This window comes from Arachis hypogaea, chromosome 5 (assembly GCF_003086295.3).
Source record: "Arachis hypogaea cultivar Tifrunner chromosome 5, arahy.Tifrunner.gnm2.J5K5, whole genome shotgun sequence".
Taxonomy (NCBI): Eukaryota; Viridiplantae; Streptophyta; class Magnoliopsida; order Fabales; family Fabaceae; genus Arachis; species Arachis hypogaea.
Genome location: NC_092040.1, coordinates 603,292 through 620,944, shown reverse-complemented (window position 1 = coordinate 620,944; position 17,653 = coordinate 603,292). Strand labels below are relative to the sequence as shown.

General features: G+C 26.2%; 1 protein-coding gene across 4 annotated transcripts; it reads right to left on the bottom strand.

The window, feature by feature from the left end:
• Window positions 1–3,554: 3,554 nt before the first annotated feature.
• On the bottom strand, window positions 3,555–12,263 carry LOC112799978 (MADS-box transcription factor 23-like). Of its 4 annotated transcripts, none has more exons than XM_025841997.3 (8): window positions 12,108–12,263; window positions 11,792–11,990; window positions 5,857–5,935; window positions 4,674–4,735; window positions 4,416–4,515; window positions 4,295–4,336; window positions 4,119–4,202; window positions 3,555–3,932 (listed from the first exon to the last, which is right to left on the bottom strand). In XM_025841997.3, the coding sequence occupies exons 2-8, from the start codon at window positions 11,971–11,973 to the stop codon at window positions 3,768–3,770; spliced, it is 714 nt and encodes a 237-aa protein (XP_025697782.1). In that variant the 5' UTR covers window positions 11,974–11,990; window positions 12,108–12,263; the 3' UTR covers window positions 3,555–3,767. The 4 variants fall into 4 exon arrangements, with proteins under 4 accessions (XP_025697782.1, XP_025697783.1, XP_025697784.1 ...); XM_025841998.3 differs by having other exon boundaries at window positions 3,555–3,929; XM_025841999.3 differs by having other exon boundaries at window positions 5,863–5,935.
• Between the last annotated feature and the right edge of the window lie 5,390 nt (window positions 12,264–17,653).

Below are 17,653 nucleotides of genomic sequence, written 5' to 3'. Positions count from 1 at the left end.
TTTTTGCTTTGTTTAATTATCATCATGTTCGGTAGATTTTTTTGGATGTGGGGTATATACCTTATTAATTTCAATGGACAAATATAATAGAACATGTTAGTGGTCTCTACCATCATTATATATATATATATATATATATATATATATATATATATATATATATATATATGTATGTATATATATATATAAAACTTAAGATGCAGTTTAACATATATAAAATTGATACTAAAAGCTGTTAAATAATAATTTAATTAAATTTATTAAATTATTAATTTCATTCACGGTTAAATGAATTGTACCTGACTTTTTAATATATATATATATATATATATATATATATATATATATATATATATATTATTTGGATTCCTTGATACTTGTTATTCGTTTGGATTAAAGCAACAAGAATTATTCTTGAATCATATGCTGTAATCTTGAATTGAAAGCAGATTTGAAAGTTTAATGACAAGAATCATCATGCTTGCATTATATGGTGGGGGGGGGGGGGGGGATAATGAAGAAACGGTAGAAAGAATAATTAAAAGTAAGCACCTGTGGAACTTTCTTTTTCAATGTTTTCTTTATTTTTACCATATATTATATTCTATGATCATCTTCATTTTCTCTCAAACTCAAATATTAAAGAATTACTATATATTTATTATTATTGTCATATTTTAATATATTCTTAAATCAATGTATTTATATGTAAAAGTAATAATTATGACAAATAAAAGAAAACAAAAAAATATATATCATAAGATAAACACATACAGGTTTGAATATATATAAAGCTCAGCTTTAATGAATCAATTCTATGCGGCAGAAATTGATTTTGTGTTTTCAATTGTAATAAAAAAAATAAATCAATTATGGCTCCTAGAGTTAATTAATTCTTAGAGAAGTCATAATTTGTTACAATTACTTTTATAGAGAACAATATATAAACCACTTTATATCATTATTAATTTTAACATAATTAATTATAATAAAATTAATTTTTACCAAAAAATAATTCTTCAAAGTAGAGTTATAATCACGCAAGAGATGGGTATTTATTGACATGCGTAAAACGTTTAGATAGGACCATATAAGAGTAAACATTTAATTTGATCCTTGTTTATTTTTAAGAAGAATAAAATTATTTTTGTCTAATAAAAAAAGAATACTCTGATCATCAATTTTATTATTTTTGGAATAATATTATCTATCTGTTAAAAAAATTATTAAATAATAATAAAAATTAATTTTATAGAGGGAGTTTTATTTGTATTTTGTGGGGATTTTAAACCCTCACAAACTATTAATAAATTTATTTTTAAATTTTTTTTTTATCAATGGTGGTTAAGTGAAAAAAGACCATTAATAAAAATAATATCGTAAGAAAAAAAATACTTGTAGTACGAATATTTTTTAAAGGAAAAATAACATTGAATAAAAAATGAAAGAAGAGAACATTAACGTTGATGATATTAGTATTGGCGGTGATGACGGTAAAGGAAATAACAATAATGATAAAGTATGGTTACACGATACAAATAATGGAGGTAAAAGTGATAATGATGAGGATGAAGAATGTGGTAGTAGTAGTGATCATTGTTAGTTATATTGTTGAAAAAAATTTTGTGGGTTTTAAAACCCTCACAAAATATAAATAAAATCCTACAAAAACTAATTTTTATTATTATTTAACAAATTTTTTAACAAAGAGATTGTATAATCCTAAAATAAAAAAGTTGAGAGTCAGTATTCTTTTTTTACAAAGATCGCTTTGTCCTTTGTGAAAATAAACAGACACTGAATTGGGTCTTTATTCGACAAATAATAATAAATAGTATGAATTTTTTCAATAATAATACAAGTGGTCTTTCGTATTCACAACTTTCACCATTTTAGTCCTTTAAATTTAAAATTACTTATACTGGTCTCCGAAATTCAATTCTGGCACCATATTGATCTCTGAACCCTTTCTTATACTGAATTAGCAAATTAAGTGCTGAATTGCCTCAAAGTTAGCTTGCCATGCTGAAAACATAACTAAACAACGTTATTTCGTTTGCTACTTAAATAAGGCAAAAACGAGAAAAGAAAAAAGAGTTTATATAATATGCAAATTATTATATCTCTTTATTCTCGAAAACAACCTCAATTTTGTCTTATTTAAGAGCTAAAACGAAAAAATATTATTTAGCTATGTGTCCAGTATTGCAAATTAAAACTAACTCAACATTCCGTTCATTAACTCAATGTTAAAAAGAGTTCAGAGACTAATATAATACTTAAAGCTGAATCTCATAGACAGTATAATAAATTTTAAATCTAAAAAACTAAAATAATAAAAATCATAAATTTTAAAGACCACTCTAAACATTTACTTTAATATAATACTAAAAAGTATAATATCTAGAAAAATCAAAAACACTTCAAATTAAATAACTCATTATGTATAGTAAAAGAAAATAAAACCAAGATATCGAAAAGAAAAGTGATAGGACTATAGGAGTCAGCAAATTTTATGATTTATAATTATCAATTAGTTATCATTAATGTTTTGAATGGTGTGAGATTTTATTCAATGATGTGAGATTATTCACTTTTCTTTTACTAGTTAAATAAGGACTAAATTTTAATAAAAGTGTTAGTCTTCTAACTTTTTCTATCCAAAATACTATCTCTTGCGGCTCCATATTTTTTATTTAAAGATAAAATAAAAGATCACCAAAATTAATTATTAAGTTAATTATTATATATTTATATAAATATATGTGTTATTTAAAATAAGTAGATCTTACAGACAAATCATCATACAATAAGCATTTTCATAAAAATAATTTCAATTGAGAAATGTTACACGATTAAAATTTTTTATTAATCTTAACTAATATTTTAGTTAATATTTTTTTTATATTAATAAAGTTATTTTTAATATTAATTAATTATTAACAAAAAATAATAAATTAGTAAAAGTTTAAGTATAATTAACTTTATTTAAATTTGTTAAATGATTTAATAATGCACTCAAACATTCCGGATAAAAAATCGAAGGAAAAGTATAGATAGATGATGAAAATACTAAACAATGTGAACAATGAATATCTCGAATGTTTATTTCACTAGGTGTGCGAATGATTATTCTAATATTGAGACTTAAATGTATAATTTAAAAATGTTGTGTATTTTAATTTGATTGATAATTATTCATGTTGTTCAAAAAAATTATTGATCACCTAAACAACCCAAGATTGAAACAGTGTGTCATGTTTTGCTAGCGTTTGTAACTTTCGGATAACAAAAAACAAGAAAAACGAATTTAAAAAATAAAAAATAAAAAGCGTTAGCCAGCCATGGACGTGCATAGCAATTAGCAACCAAGCTTTTTGCTTACTTTATTAATGACCGATTAATTAATAGAAAAAAGAATGAGATATTTTGTGACTCCCTCAGATATTTCCTTCCTTCTCTGTTCTCTCTCTCTCTCTCCCCTATATAAACGAACCTGAATCGCGTTGTGTGTTAGCAAGTGAAGCAAGTTAAAGTAAGTAAGAACCTGTTGATTATTTTAGTTGCATGCAAATCATATTTTTATATGCATGCATGCATCTTTATTAATTCTTCACATATACGGTTGCATTGCATCTTTAATTTGTCTTGTTGCACTAATTTTTCCTATGCTATATTAAGATTTTCCATAAGCAATTTTACATCCACATCTCATTTTGTAATTTGGATTCTTGTTTAGAGAAAGTCTTCACTTCTTCATGTGTGATTCATCTTGTTGCACTTGTTGAAGTCTCATAGGCTTCTTGATCTGGCTGGCATAACTGAAGTTGGACTAATGTCTGTGAGCCTCCTCCTCCTACTTGAATACCATATGGAATTGGAATGAATCCATTTCTGCTTGTTGCTTCTATTTCGCTTGTGCCATACACCTGCTACATCACACTTTCATTCTTAAGTCTATTTCTCTGTGTTTGGTTCTGATTTTCTAAAATCTTTGTTTGCTACTTCCTCTCAAAATCATTCTGAATAGTTTCTAAGCATACACAAAAATAGCCAAAAATTGAAATTGATTTTTGGTGAATGGGGATACCCTATATAGAGTAACCAAGCTGGACTACCTTTCTGCATAATTGTGTGTTTTCCTCCTGCATCAGGTTTACTTTCTTAAAAAGTTCCAAATTTTCCTGATGGATGAGGTTGCCCTGCATTTGCAAAATACTTAAAAAGGTAAGTCAGGGTTATAACTTTTAAATTTTTTAGAGAAAGATTATTGACCCTTGCTGCGCCACACAACCTTTCGGTTCAGCTCCTTGATTTCTTCTGTTAGAATTTGTTCCTGCAGAATTTGATTTAGTTAGTTGCTTTCTGGTGCTTAAGTTTTTCTTAATGGGAATAATCAAGAAGCAGTTGTTGACCTTTTTCATTCGGACACCTTGGAGACTCATTTCTAGTTGGTTCTCTAGATCTTGTAGGTTTCTCACACTCAAACCATAAAGATGTTGCCCCATCAATTGCCTGTGTCATCATATTTAGTAGCTTAATTAGATCAGATGTAAAAAATTCACTAACTTCAATCATTCAAAACAGGGGGAAATTTAGAAAAAGGAAAAGAAACATTGATTGTTGGACTATGAAAAAATAAATGGCTAAGTACATTAGTAGAAAGGCTGTACCTATGATTTTCTTGGAGGTTCTGTAGTTGCTGCCTTAAAATTTCTGCCTCCCTTTGCCAAAACTATCAATGATCAAGTGAAGTGATGCAATGAGTAATGCAAATGCATAAAATGCAAAAGGGATCATTTTCTTCATTTTGAATATAGCTTATATAGGTTGTTCTGGTGATTTTCATTTTTTCCTTCCAGCTTGGAGGAGAAGAATTTGTTGGCATTTGAAATCGAAGTATGGAATTGATTCCATAACCTTACTCTATTTCAGATTGCCAACTCAAATTCTTCCTCACCTTCTCTTTTTCCTTTCATCTCAAGCAAGTTTATGGCCTAGTTATCCATTTTAATTCTGAGTTAATTTTGGACGACTTTTGCTTCACTTGCATGTCATTGTTTGAAATTTATATAATTATTATGTTGAATATTTATTGATTAGTTACTGGGGTATTTGTGACTTTGACCGAATTTTGAAGATATTCTAGTAATACTGGAACAGTCAAGACAAACAAACTATTTTCTAATGGAGTTATATTTATATGGCAAGTCACAAGCTATAACTCCATTAAAAAATAGTTCGTTTGACTTAGCTGATCAGGATTCTAGAATATTTTTAACAAAAATACATCTGAGTTTTAGTTCTGATTGAAGTTGGATTTTAGGAATAATGCTTCATCCTGATTTTCATTTGTCAGCATGAGCAATTTATGTGGTGGTTCACTGTTATCTTCTGAAGATTGTTGATGTTATTTCATAATATTTTTAGCTTTTACTGCATATTCTATTTATGCATTTGTATTATCTATGCTGATCAAGAATCTTAGGATAACCACACCACAAAAATTAGATATTGTGATTGCAGAGCCTAAGTTCTTATCTTGGAATCTATTTTATATTTGTCTTATTTAACCGTTCGCTAATTAGTGCAACAATTAGTGAAAGCTAAATAAAACAAGTTATGACAGTATTATTTTGTTTTCCTAACATTACTGATACCTGTGTATAAAATCTTAGTCACTATTCTCAGAATTGCTGAGAGTTTACAGAAGGACAAACATAATCCAATTAGTTTAGCTTATATATCACAGATTTAGTGTTGCAATTCAACAAATTGATTAATAAATAACCTAATGATGATGCACTTATAAAATAACTACAGTAGTGGGAATATACAGCTGTGATTAGAGCAGACCTTAACCTCAGATTCTGGATTTATGAGTTGTTGTTCTTCCTCCTTGCATGAGTTATATCTCTCGATCACTGATTTCATGCTGATCACATAAATGAATTGTCATATTTTTACTTGTTTTATGAAAGCTGTGTTAATACAAGACATAGGAAAGCAATATATCAACTCAACAATATATGTTTGTAGATGCCACTCAAAGGATGAAACAAACTTAATATGAACAAAAAGATTAGTAACTTATTCTAGTGATTTTTACATGTTTTGAAATTACTTTTCTCAAAAATATAAAGTTCAATTAATATTGACCTTAAAAAAATTAATACAAGACAAATAAAAAAAATGAGTATAATATTGTTTTGGTCTCCAATATTTAAGATGAATTCTATTTGATCTCTAATATTTTAATTGTTCTATTTTTATTACAAAACATTTAAAATAACATCAATATTATGCGTCAAATCTCTCCTTAATAATTAATGAAATTGATGTACTATTAATAATACTTTTGTTAAAATTATATTTGTTCAATCTCTATCTCTCACTTTCACCCTCTCAACAACTCTAAATCTTATTCTTCTATCCATCTTCTTTCTTTTTTTTTTTTACACTATTAATTCTCCAAGAGAGATTTGAGGAGAAAGAAAAAGAGAGGAGGAGAATAGAGTTTTAACTTGTTGAGAGAGTGAAGGTGAAAGAGGGAGGTTGAACAAACCTAACTTTAACAAAAGTATTATTAACAGTGCATCAATTTTATTAATTGTTAGTGAGAAATTTGACCATGGATAACATTGATGTTATTTTAAATGTTTTGAGATAAAAATAAGATGATTAAAACGTTAGAAACTAAAATAGTATTTTATCCAAAAAAAATTATATAAAATTTATATTAACTTAAAAATATTCTTACATGAAAGAAGTATATTAGAAATATATCTATTTATATATAATTTTTTTTATCAATTTAAGTTCTTGAACAAATAGTTTTATTACATTACAAAATTATATATCTTAATTTTGTACATATATATAATATTTATAATTTTTTTCTATATATAGTCTCTTGTGTTGCTGACTCCAGTTTAATGACTATATATGGAATTCTAGTTGTGTTAAATGATTGAATTCTTGTATATATTATTCAAAAACTTTCTGTATATATAGGATACAGAAAGTATATATCATTCATGACATAACTGTTTATTATTGAAGAACTTTCTGTATATACATAGGGTACTGTGTCATTGGGAGTTTAAGATATATACATGACTCTTGTCATACATTCCAGTTCCCAACTCTTATATGTTGATGCATATTTAAACAGTTGCACCTCTCATGACTCATGAGCATATACATACATTCAATTCATGGATTACGCTAAGAGAGTAGAGTTCTAGTAATTCTTGACTGAATTCTGATATCTTCCAATGTTTATGATTTTAGTTAGTCGTAAATGCAGTCAAATTTAATATTTATTAATTATCGTAATAATTAATAAATGTTAAATAAAATAAGTTATAATTAAGTTGGGTTGGTCTAGTGGTTAGCTCACTAGTCCACTTAAGTAAGTGTCGAAAATTCGAATCCCATCTTGTGCATACAATAATTTATTGGCCAACGACAAACCTTTAAATAAGAAGATACCATAAAAAACAAAAAAAAAAGATAAATTATCACTATTTTTAGTTAATTATTTTTTATTACCAAATATTTTTGTTTAGTTATATTATGAAGTATTCATTACTAAGGAAATGTGCTCCTCCTTACCTATTAAGTAAAGACCGTTCCTTTCTTTGTTAATTAGACAAATTTTAGTTCTTCAGTTATTATATTTATATCAATAGTTTAAATTTAAAATTATAATTTAAAATTTAAGATTTATAGTATTTTATTTTTTATTTTTTGATTTTTAATAATAAATTAATTTTTAAAGAATATTATATTTGTTACTTCCTCTGAAAGGCATTAGTATTCTCCCTAAGGATATGAATAAAATAAAAATGTACACATTTTTTACAATTAACCATAATATGCTAATAAAAAAATTATAGGTCTTTTTTATATAACTAATGTTCCTTCAATAATCCTTTCACTCAAAATTTTAAATATTTTACCCTCAAGAGTCAAGAGTCCTACTTCAAATTAAATATATCTAATGTAAAATGATAGTTTTTTTTTTTCTTTTGCAATTTAATCATGCTTATATAATAGTGCAAATACAAACTTCTATATTGACATTTACTTTTGAAAATTTTAGTAACTTGTTAACTTTAGGTATTTTAGAATCAAATATTTTTGTAACATATGATTGGTTGATAGTAGTGTATAAAAGGTAATTTATATTATCAGTACAAGGCTATGAAAATTAAATTCAAATTAAATTTTTGTTGGAGAACATAGCACAGTAGTGGTAAAATGAGATTAGATAAACACTTATGATACGAATCAATAAATCAAATATAAATACAATGGTAAGATGATATAAATGTGAAGGCACAAAATTTTATGTGCTTTGATAATCACATGTCTACATCTAGAGAATAAAAAGAGAGAATTTGGTTCTCATTTCCAAAATCTTTGTACACTCTCTCATGGCCTCAACCTAAAGTAGCCTCTGCCATAGTCTTTGGGTCTCTCGGTATCACACTCCTAAATTATTGATTTTATTCTTAATTAACAAGAGTGATTTACTTAAAGAGTTATTATGGCATGTTACTTAAATAAATGGAACTGAAGCTAAGTCTTTGGATGGACACAATAACACTGTTTTTGCTAACCATTTATTAATGGACTTGTTTTCTACATATATATAATATGATCCAAAGCTTATAATATCTTTTATTATATGACTATTATATGCATGTAGACTTTATTTTATTGAAAGGAGAAAATATACTAACTACTGTGGGTAGATTTTTGGGTCTCTTTTTATAACTTCAAATATTTGTATTTCATATGTGTTATGTGTTTTTTGTGGTTGATCTCTCTGTTGTGTATTATGTCTCTCTTTGTGCCAATATAATGTACGTATAAGGATTTTTATGAAAATATTTGGTAATTAAAAAAATTAATAAAAAAAATTAAAATTTATCTTATTTAATATTCATTAATTATTATAATAATTAATGAATGTTAAATAAAATAAATTTTAGATTTTTTTTATCTTCCTAGTATTATCAGAATTCTTAATAAATGAGATGTGTCTCATAAAAACTACATTGATCTAATTAGAATTCAATATAATATTTATATTTTACTGAACTTTGTTCAATAGAGTTAAATTTTGTGAGTGCATGTGTTATTTTATTTTTAATTTTGGATAATTAAATAGATATTATATGGTTAATTATGTTTATAATTTTGGATAATTATATTTTATTATTTTAATAATTTACTTAATAAATTTAGACAATACAACATAGAAGTAAAATGATACAATTAGTATTAATTAATTAATAATAAAGATATTCAACAAATAATAACGAAAATCAAACCAAATTAAATATTTCAGACTTCAGATTACACAATAGTTCCTACTATGGCATGATTCAGCATATATAATATGTATTTGAAGATATTTTCACATATATAATATCTCTAATTGATTTCCACAAGGGCTGAGTTATTATCATCACTCTTTTGAGACCAGCACTTGTTCATATAATTAGATTTTTAATTAGAAATATGCAAGATTTTTTTTCTATGGATGTATATACTTTTTTCTTTGGTGTATCATGTTTGCTTTTTTTTGATTTAACTCTTGGCACCCATTCTAGAAGCAGAAAATTATTGATTCTATTTTGTTAAGATGCTTCCTCCATACACACCAACATATATATGTCTAACATTATATGAATTTATAATTTTTATATATTGTTTATCATATAATTAAAGAAGCTCAATAATTTTACTTTTTAAATATGTCAAAGAAAAAAAGTACTAATAAAAAACTAAATAAGGAGATGGATTATTCCACTTAATTAATTGAATGTACCATGGATTTAGTTTAGCTAGCAAGGAGATATAAAATAAACTTTAGAAAAAAAGTTAAGCTAGCTCAAGGATCCTAAGAAAGTGGTGGGTTTGTGCTTAAAATTTTATTGATTACTTTGGATAAGGACTAGGCAGAAAGTATACAAGAAAGGAAAAAGGGTTGTAAAATTACAAGGAAACTAGAGAATGATGTGATTTCAAACCTAACAAATCATATAGCTGCTTAAATTAGTTAGAGATTCTTAAGATAATTATATTATAAGGTTGTCCATGTCAAAAAACTAGTGGCTAAAACGCTTTATTTGATGCATGTATTGCCCGTGACATGAATTGATCCTAAATGGGAACTTGAATTGAATATTTGTTTTGAGATGGGACATGTTCTTGTCTATGTAATGCTATACCCACTTTCACATCCTAAATGATACTTATTGACATCATCGATCGGCTAAAAAGGCATGCTATCAACTAACTAAATCATTTGGATTATTGGTTAGTGGCTAAAGTTTTGCAAAGATTGGAATCATTTATATATATGCTTCTATGTGCTAACCTTCTGAAATTGGCAAAACCAACAAATTGAGATGCATGGTATTAGAAAGATATGGATAAGTGGATTTAATAATTTGTATGTGTGATTAATGTAAGAATATATACACATATATCACATTACTAAAATATCTTATTAAATTGTTTAATTTTATAAGTTTTATAAACATAAATATTTGATTAGATGATAAAGTAAAATTTGTTTGTACTACGAGTATTTATGTTAGGTGTACATTAAAATTAGCCACTAAGATAGAATATACATCGAAATACAGAATATACATTAAAAATAAATTAAATTACATATATATTTATCTACTAATCTTAGTAATTAATTTTAGTATATAAATAATATTTTTAAATAATTAATAAACATTTAACTCATGAAAGATAGTAGCCTAATAGCTAGGAAGCTGAAATTATTAAATCGAAGTATATACATAATCTTACTATAATAATTGATAGCTAATATGTTGAGATATATATCCTTGCTCCTTAGCTTATAGATGAGCAGGATAAAAAAGGTCTATACCCCAAATACTATATATGAATATTGAGAATATATTTCTTCTTTGAACAAACTATAGAATAAACCATATAACTGATTTTCATGATTAGGAAAAGTTTTCTCAATGTTCTGCAATTTATACTTACTTAAGATGGAAGGGTGATAATAATGACAAGTAAAACGAAAGAAGCTTTCTGTTTTAGAAGATATTTATAAATGAAAGACAATTTTATTAGAGTATTTAAGATCCTATAAGGGATATAACTAGTTCTTTTAACCTTGATTTTTTTATTTTTAAAACTCATATTTAAGATACTATTCAATAGAAACTCACTTGCAATTGTCTTCATATGAAGTTATTAGTTGAGAATCGTTAAATAATAATTTAATCAAATATGTCAAATTATCGAACTGATTCTCAATTAATAACTTCATAAGAAAATAATTGCACCTAAGTATCTACATTGATCATTAAAGAGAGAATGAGTATCTGTCACTTGAACTATTCGACCACAGAAACAAACTAAGCTACTGAATACTAATTAATTAAGATTAAGATACTAGATCTCTTCTCTCTGCAGCTCTGTCTTCGGATGAACACAACATAGGGCTTAGCTTTATTAAGCTTACAAAGCTTATTAGAACTTGTTAATTAATTAGAAATGTAACAAGGCTATCGATATATAAGATTTTGGTCATGCATAGTCATCAACAATATTATTATGATAAATCATGTAAAATACTCCCTCGGACTATAATAATTATCAGCTTAATTTAATCAGTCCACGTATATAAGAATAAGCAGAAATGAAACCTACATAGATATATATAAGCTAAGGTTATTAATTAAGATGGAAATGAATTAAATGAAGTAAGGTTGAAGGTTGAAACCTTGTGTTTGCATATTCATAAAGTTTTGCAGTGCTGGAGAATATAACAAGACCAACTTCTGCATCACAGAGGATAGCAAGCTCCTTAGCTTTCTTGATCAAACCCTTTCTCCTCTTCGAGAAAGTAACTTGCCTGCTCGTCGAATTATCGATCCTCCGAATCACAATCTTCCCTCTTCCCATTTTCAACCTAGGGTTTCCTAAAGATAGCAAAATAATACTTCTTCATTATTGCTTAATGATACACAAATTAAACTATATATATGTAAGTAAATTAATTAAGCTAATCAAATGCTTAATTAAAGATTTGAGCTTACTTGGTAGAGGGCAAATTAAAGCAAAGAGAGAGGAATCTTAATTGGAGGTTAATGGAGATGAGTAGTGAGAGGGTGCAAGAATATTATGCTTATGGTGGTGCCTTTCCATTTTGTGTGTGGCAATGGCAAGTCCAAAGAGGCTTTATAATAAGCACAAAAGTGGGTTAATTAAGATTAATTTTATAGAATAATTAGAGATCATAATTAACTTAATTAGAGTTGCATTGTGAGTTGTGACTATAGCTTTAGTAATAGTGTACTTTCTACAGTTCAAGTATTCGATCGAGGAAGAGAATATTATATTATTATATTAGTAATATTTGGACTAAGGAGTAAGGACTATGCTATATATTACAATATTTTTATTTTCATCAGTTTTAGAATTTTTGTGGCGCCGTCAGCCGTATTAATCTCTGACACGTTACACGTACAGATATTTGTTTTTCTCTTTCAATTTATTTTTCCTTTGCTTTCCATTTTTTATTTATATTAAAACTTTAGAAATAATGGACAATAATAGTTTTTAGGCTAATTGCATTATTTAATTTTTGAGAGATGCTTAAGTCTATATAGTGGCCATGTAGTTTTAGTTGCATTATCATTATTATTAATACTAGGTGAAAACTCAGGTGCAGTCGACTTCGCGTGAAATTGATAGTTAAAAGTCATTAGATTATTTGACTGATTTGACTAAATTTTCATCTAACAGCTTTTAACTATTAACTTCATGCAAAGTCGACTATATCTGAATTTTCACCTTAATACTATTACTCATTATTATTATAGCTGAAAAATCATAGCTAGTTAAAAAATACCGTGTGCAACCAAATTAATATTGACCAATTCAAATTGGTTTTCTATGTTTATTCTTAAAATTAATCTCAACATCATGTCTTTTTTTCCCCAAATACTAATCAACTTTAAATGACCAATAGTTCTAAAATTAATTAATGATAATGGAAGATGCTATGTTGCACCAGCATCGTTTTATTGCGCTGCTGAGTATTCTATAATAATAACTCAAATTGCAAGTATTTTTTTCAGCAATGCAAATCCTGCCTTTGGGATTTTTTTTTCTTTTTAATGTTAATATTGTGTTTGATAGATTCTTCGTTTAATTATTTCAATATAAAATCAATATTAAAATTGTGGCTTTTTCGTGGATATATATATTATAGCATAAACAATAATCAAACGTTTGTTAATATCTTGAATTAGTTATATAAATTAATTAGTAATATTTTGATGAATATTTTTATAAGAAATTTTTAATTCTGAATTGCTTAACACTTTACAAATGGTTAAAGGGACAATTATTTTAAAATAAAAAATAATTAATTGAAGAAATGTACTGCCTAACCTAATTAAACTCCATAAAAATATTAATAACAATTAAAATTTATTCATTACATAATAAGAATTTATCTCAAAAATACTTTAATTAAAGACATTGGTCAAAAGAATAAAAGCTAAAAAAAATTAAAACACAGTAATAATCAATTAGAAACATACACTGTAACGATTAAAAGTTGAATTGAAATTTATGCAAATAACAACTATTATGTAACTATGTATTAGAGTAATTTGCTAGAAATTTCAACGAATTGAGAAATCGATCAATTAAATACACAACTTCAATCTCAATAAAATTATGTTGTCGTCCAATAACAAATTTTAGCTATTGAAAAAATATTGTTGGAAACACAAAAAGAATATCAATCCAAATGTATATATGATATAAATATAATAAATATATAAAAAATAATTTAAGTAAAAACTTACGTAGAGTTATCTTCTTCATGTAAAATTGATAGTTAAAAATTATTAAATGATTTGGTAAATTTAACTAAATTATAATCTAATGATTTTTAACTATCAACTTCATATAAATATAACAATAAGAATATATATAATTTATTTTAAAGATAACTTATTTTAATAAGTATATATATTTGTGGAAGCAGTAAATTGGTGTTAGAAGTGCAGTGTAGTGAGTAGTGACAGAGAGAAGTGTTGATGAGATGACAGATTCTGATTCTGAAAGGAGGAAAAGTCAAAGGCATGGCACGCCTGAGACCAATGGTAAGCAAACCATACATTTGTTTGCGCAAACCGCAAAGGTTTTGATTCATAGGAATTGAAAGAGACACCCCCATGCCCTATGCTATTCTTAGAAACAATGCATCTTGATTTTGGAGTCACACATAACTTTGTACCATATAAAATACTCAATTTGGTTATATGAGTTTCGGTAAGAGTAAAAGCTTTTTCTAATTCAGAGTTTCAAATAAAAAAAAAAGGGTAAATGTGGTAAATACCTTCATTTTTTTTAACAAGAGGGTTCAAGTAATAAAAGACGGGTAAATGTAGTAATAAGCATTTTCAAATTTGAATATCAACATTAGAACAAAATTTAATTAAAACAATTATTCTTTTCAAATCAAGTTTAGTTTAGTTTATATAAACTAAATTTTACATTAATCAAGAATTCTTTTATTTTCCTTGCTTTTTCTGTGAAATCCCAATTTCCAAAGCACCGGTATTAAGAAATTATTAGTTAAGAGAGTAATTGAAATACAATATATATATAGATATAATGTTAATGTCTCGAGGACTTAAAAGTTTATGTTTTTTATTAAATATTTTTGTTTTGTAATATCTTTTAATATGAATAAGTGATGTTTAATTTTACCAGTAAAATATAATGAATCTTTTTTTCACATTTTTTAAAATTATACATGTATATTCTACATTTTTATATATATAGATAAATTAAGCACCATATTTTGAAAGTAATAAATATTTTAAGAATTTTGCTAATATGTATTCTAAGAATATATTTTAAAAATACTGTAAAAAATAATTTATTAAAAAGTTAAAAGATATTTTTTATATTTTTAATGTATTAAAGATATAAAAAATAAAAAAGTTTATTATTGTAGTATTAAAATATATTTTTAAGATAGAAAAGAGATAAATTCATATTTTAAAAGGAATGAGAGTAGTTCCTTAACAAACTTTTAGGCTGTGTTTGTTTATAAAGACATGACATTGAGATACAAAATCGTGTTTGGCAGAGGAAATATTAACAGAGATAATGTGTCTAGAGACACTGAATTAGTGTATTTTGTATCCATCCTGACACGAAAGACACAAAGACACTAATAAGGGATACAACTTATTTGTTGTTAATTTTTTATAATTATATTTTTTGTTGTCATATTTTTCATCTCAAATTTTTTAAATAAAAAAATAAAAAAAAATTAAATTTTTATAATTTGTTCTAATTTATCACCAAATAAAATACAAAAATATAAAATTTTATGTCTTTATCTATTAATATCTTATCTTATTCTGTTTTTAGTGTCTTATCCTATTTTATTCTTAGAAATAAAAGCAGCCTAAATGTATAATGGCCTTTTAAGACATTGTAGTTAGAAGTTAGAAGAAAGAAAGGTTATTATATGTAGTAGCCAACAGGGGGCCAGGTCAGGTGCACCGTGCACATAGTCATAAAGCATGGTCTATTGTCTCTAATTCTGCATTTCAATTGGTTGAACCCATGTGATGAACAGTACACAAGATTTCTTTCACCAATAAGATTCGTTCTTATTACCACAGGCATGTTAAGATGTCACTTCATCAAATTATAAATTAATGCTTAATGCTTAATGGCACATTAATAAGTCCTAATTTAGTGCTCCAATGAAGGAGTTTAGCCAGGTGTCAATGATCAGTAAATCATTCTATGTACAGAATCCGAGCAAGATAGAGTTTGCCTTAAATTTCATAATTATTAATTATATTTGTTAATCCAGCTTTTACTTCTTTCAAGTATTGTGATGGAGAATAGTAGCTAGTAGCAAGTGTGTGTACAGTAATCAGTGAAGGCACATGAAACTTAATCATTAATATAAGCTCCCTTAGCACTTGGGGAAAGATGGCATGGCTTTTTCTTGGGAGTAGGATGTGTATGTCCCTTTTGAATTATGATATTCTCATGAACTAGTTGATCATCATAAGCGTACGTGTTGTGTTTATAGAAATGGTTCACAAAAGATAGATGAAGGCATCTTTGCTTCCTTGTAGGCCTTCTACACCAAACCCTAGCTAGCATGTTTACTTTTTGTTCTTATTAGTTGCTAGCTAGTCTTTGCCCTCGTTTCTGATAATTTATAAGTGTGAGGAGTGTATGAAGTTAGGTAACGTTTGATTGGTGTTCATGTCTTAATGAGATATGAACACGGTGACACATGTCTGCTGTTTAGTTTGATAAGATACAAATTTTAGAAGGATACGGGAGGACACAGATAGACACAAAAACATTAAATTTGTGTACCTCTAATTTGGTGAGACGCCGAGATACAACTTGTAAGACACTAATTTTTATTCTTTTACCCTTATTCAATTTTTAAATTTTCAAAATTTTTCCTCTTATTTCTCCAAACTTTTTTTTAATGAAAGGTAATTTAGTCTTTTCCAAATATTTGTGTCTGGTTCTTTATTTTTGCCAAATATAATACATATACACAAATATTTTATGTCTATGTCTTTAACATTTGTGTCTTTATGTCTATGCCTTATTATATACATCAATCAAACGAACTGTTAGTTCCACATCAAAAAAACAAAAAAAAGTAAAGAGTTTATAAAATAAAAGACCCATTAAATTAACACTTTAAAATTTTAAGTTGGATGTAATCTCATTTGATTCCTCTTTTATTATCGAGAATTCTCCACCGTGGGCATGCGTTTGTTGGTTAACATACATTTATTTTTGGTGTTCTAAATACTAGTTTGATAAATCATTGTGGAGGGCGTTGCAATGACATTGATCAAGTTCTATCTTGATCGTGAATTTGATATCTCAACTTTTTTTTTGTCTACATTGCCTTAGTTTTTTTAATTAGAAGACAAATGTGATTCTAACTTGTTCCGTATCAGATGTGAAAACACGTATCTTGTTATTAATTAGAGTTGGATATATTTAAAAATATGTATGTGAACTAGCATGCCAATGCAAATTTAATGTGGAGAATCACCACTAGTGGAATCAGCATAGCAAACGAAAGTAATATCACACGAGTGATGAACAATATAACACTTATAATGATGATGTTTGAGAGAAAATAAAAAATCAATTTAGACAATTTAAATTTATTTTATTTAGTATTTATTGATTCTAGCAATAATTAATGAATATTAAATAAAATAAGTTTAGTCTATTTTGATTAATTTTTTATTTCTAAATATTTTCACATAAATAATAACATATACTTTCTAGCTATACTAAAACCAAAATAATATCCTTAGTTTAATATGAAAAATCTCAAAATTATGGGAGAAAAATTACAAGCCAAAACTCTAAAATATTCACTATATTTAACGATAATTACAATACAGTGTAATTATAATGAGATATACTTTTATTATATAATAACTAATAAATACTAAAAAATTTATCTAAAATAATCTAGTGTATTACTTACAATAATATTCTTATGTTATACCACACACCCTTTTCAACATTAAATTCACTACAAGAA

Bases quoted from the DNA above. Each gene is read 5' to 3' on its own strand.
- LOC112799978 (XM_025841997.3), bottom strand. From the start codon at position 11,973: ATGGGAAGAGGGAAGATTGTGATTCGGAGGATCGATAATTCGACGAGC. The intron at 5,936-11,791 runs GTTTCAACCTTC...TTATGTGATCAG, and splicing joins TATGAATATGCAAACACAAG to CATGAAATCAGTGATCGAGA. The intron at 4,736-5,856 runs GTCTGCTCTAAT...GATCATTGATAG, and splicing joins ATCCAGAATCTGAGGTTAAG to TTTTGGCAAAGGGAGGCAGA.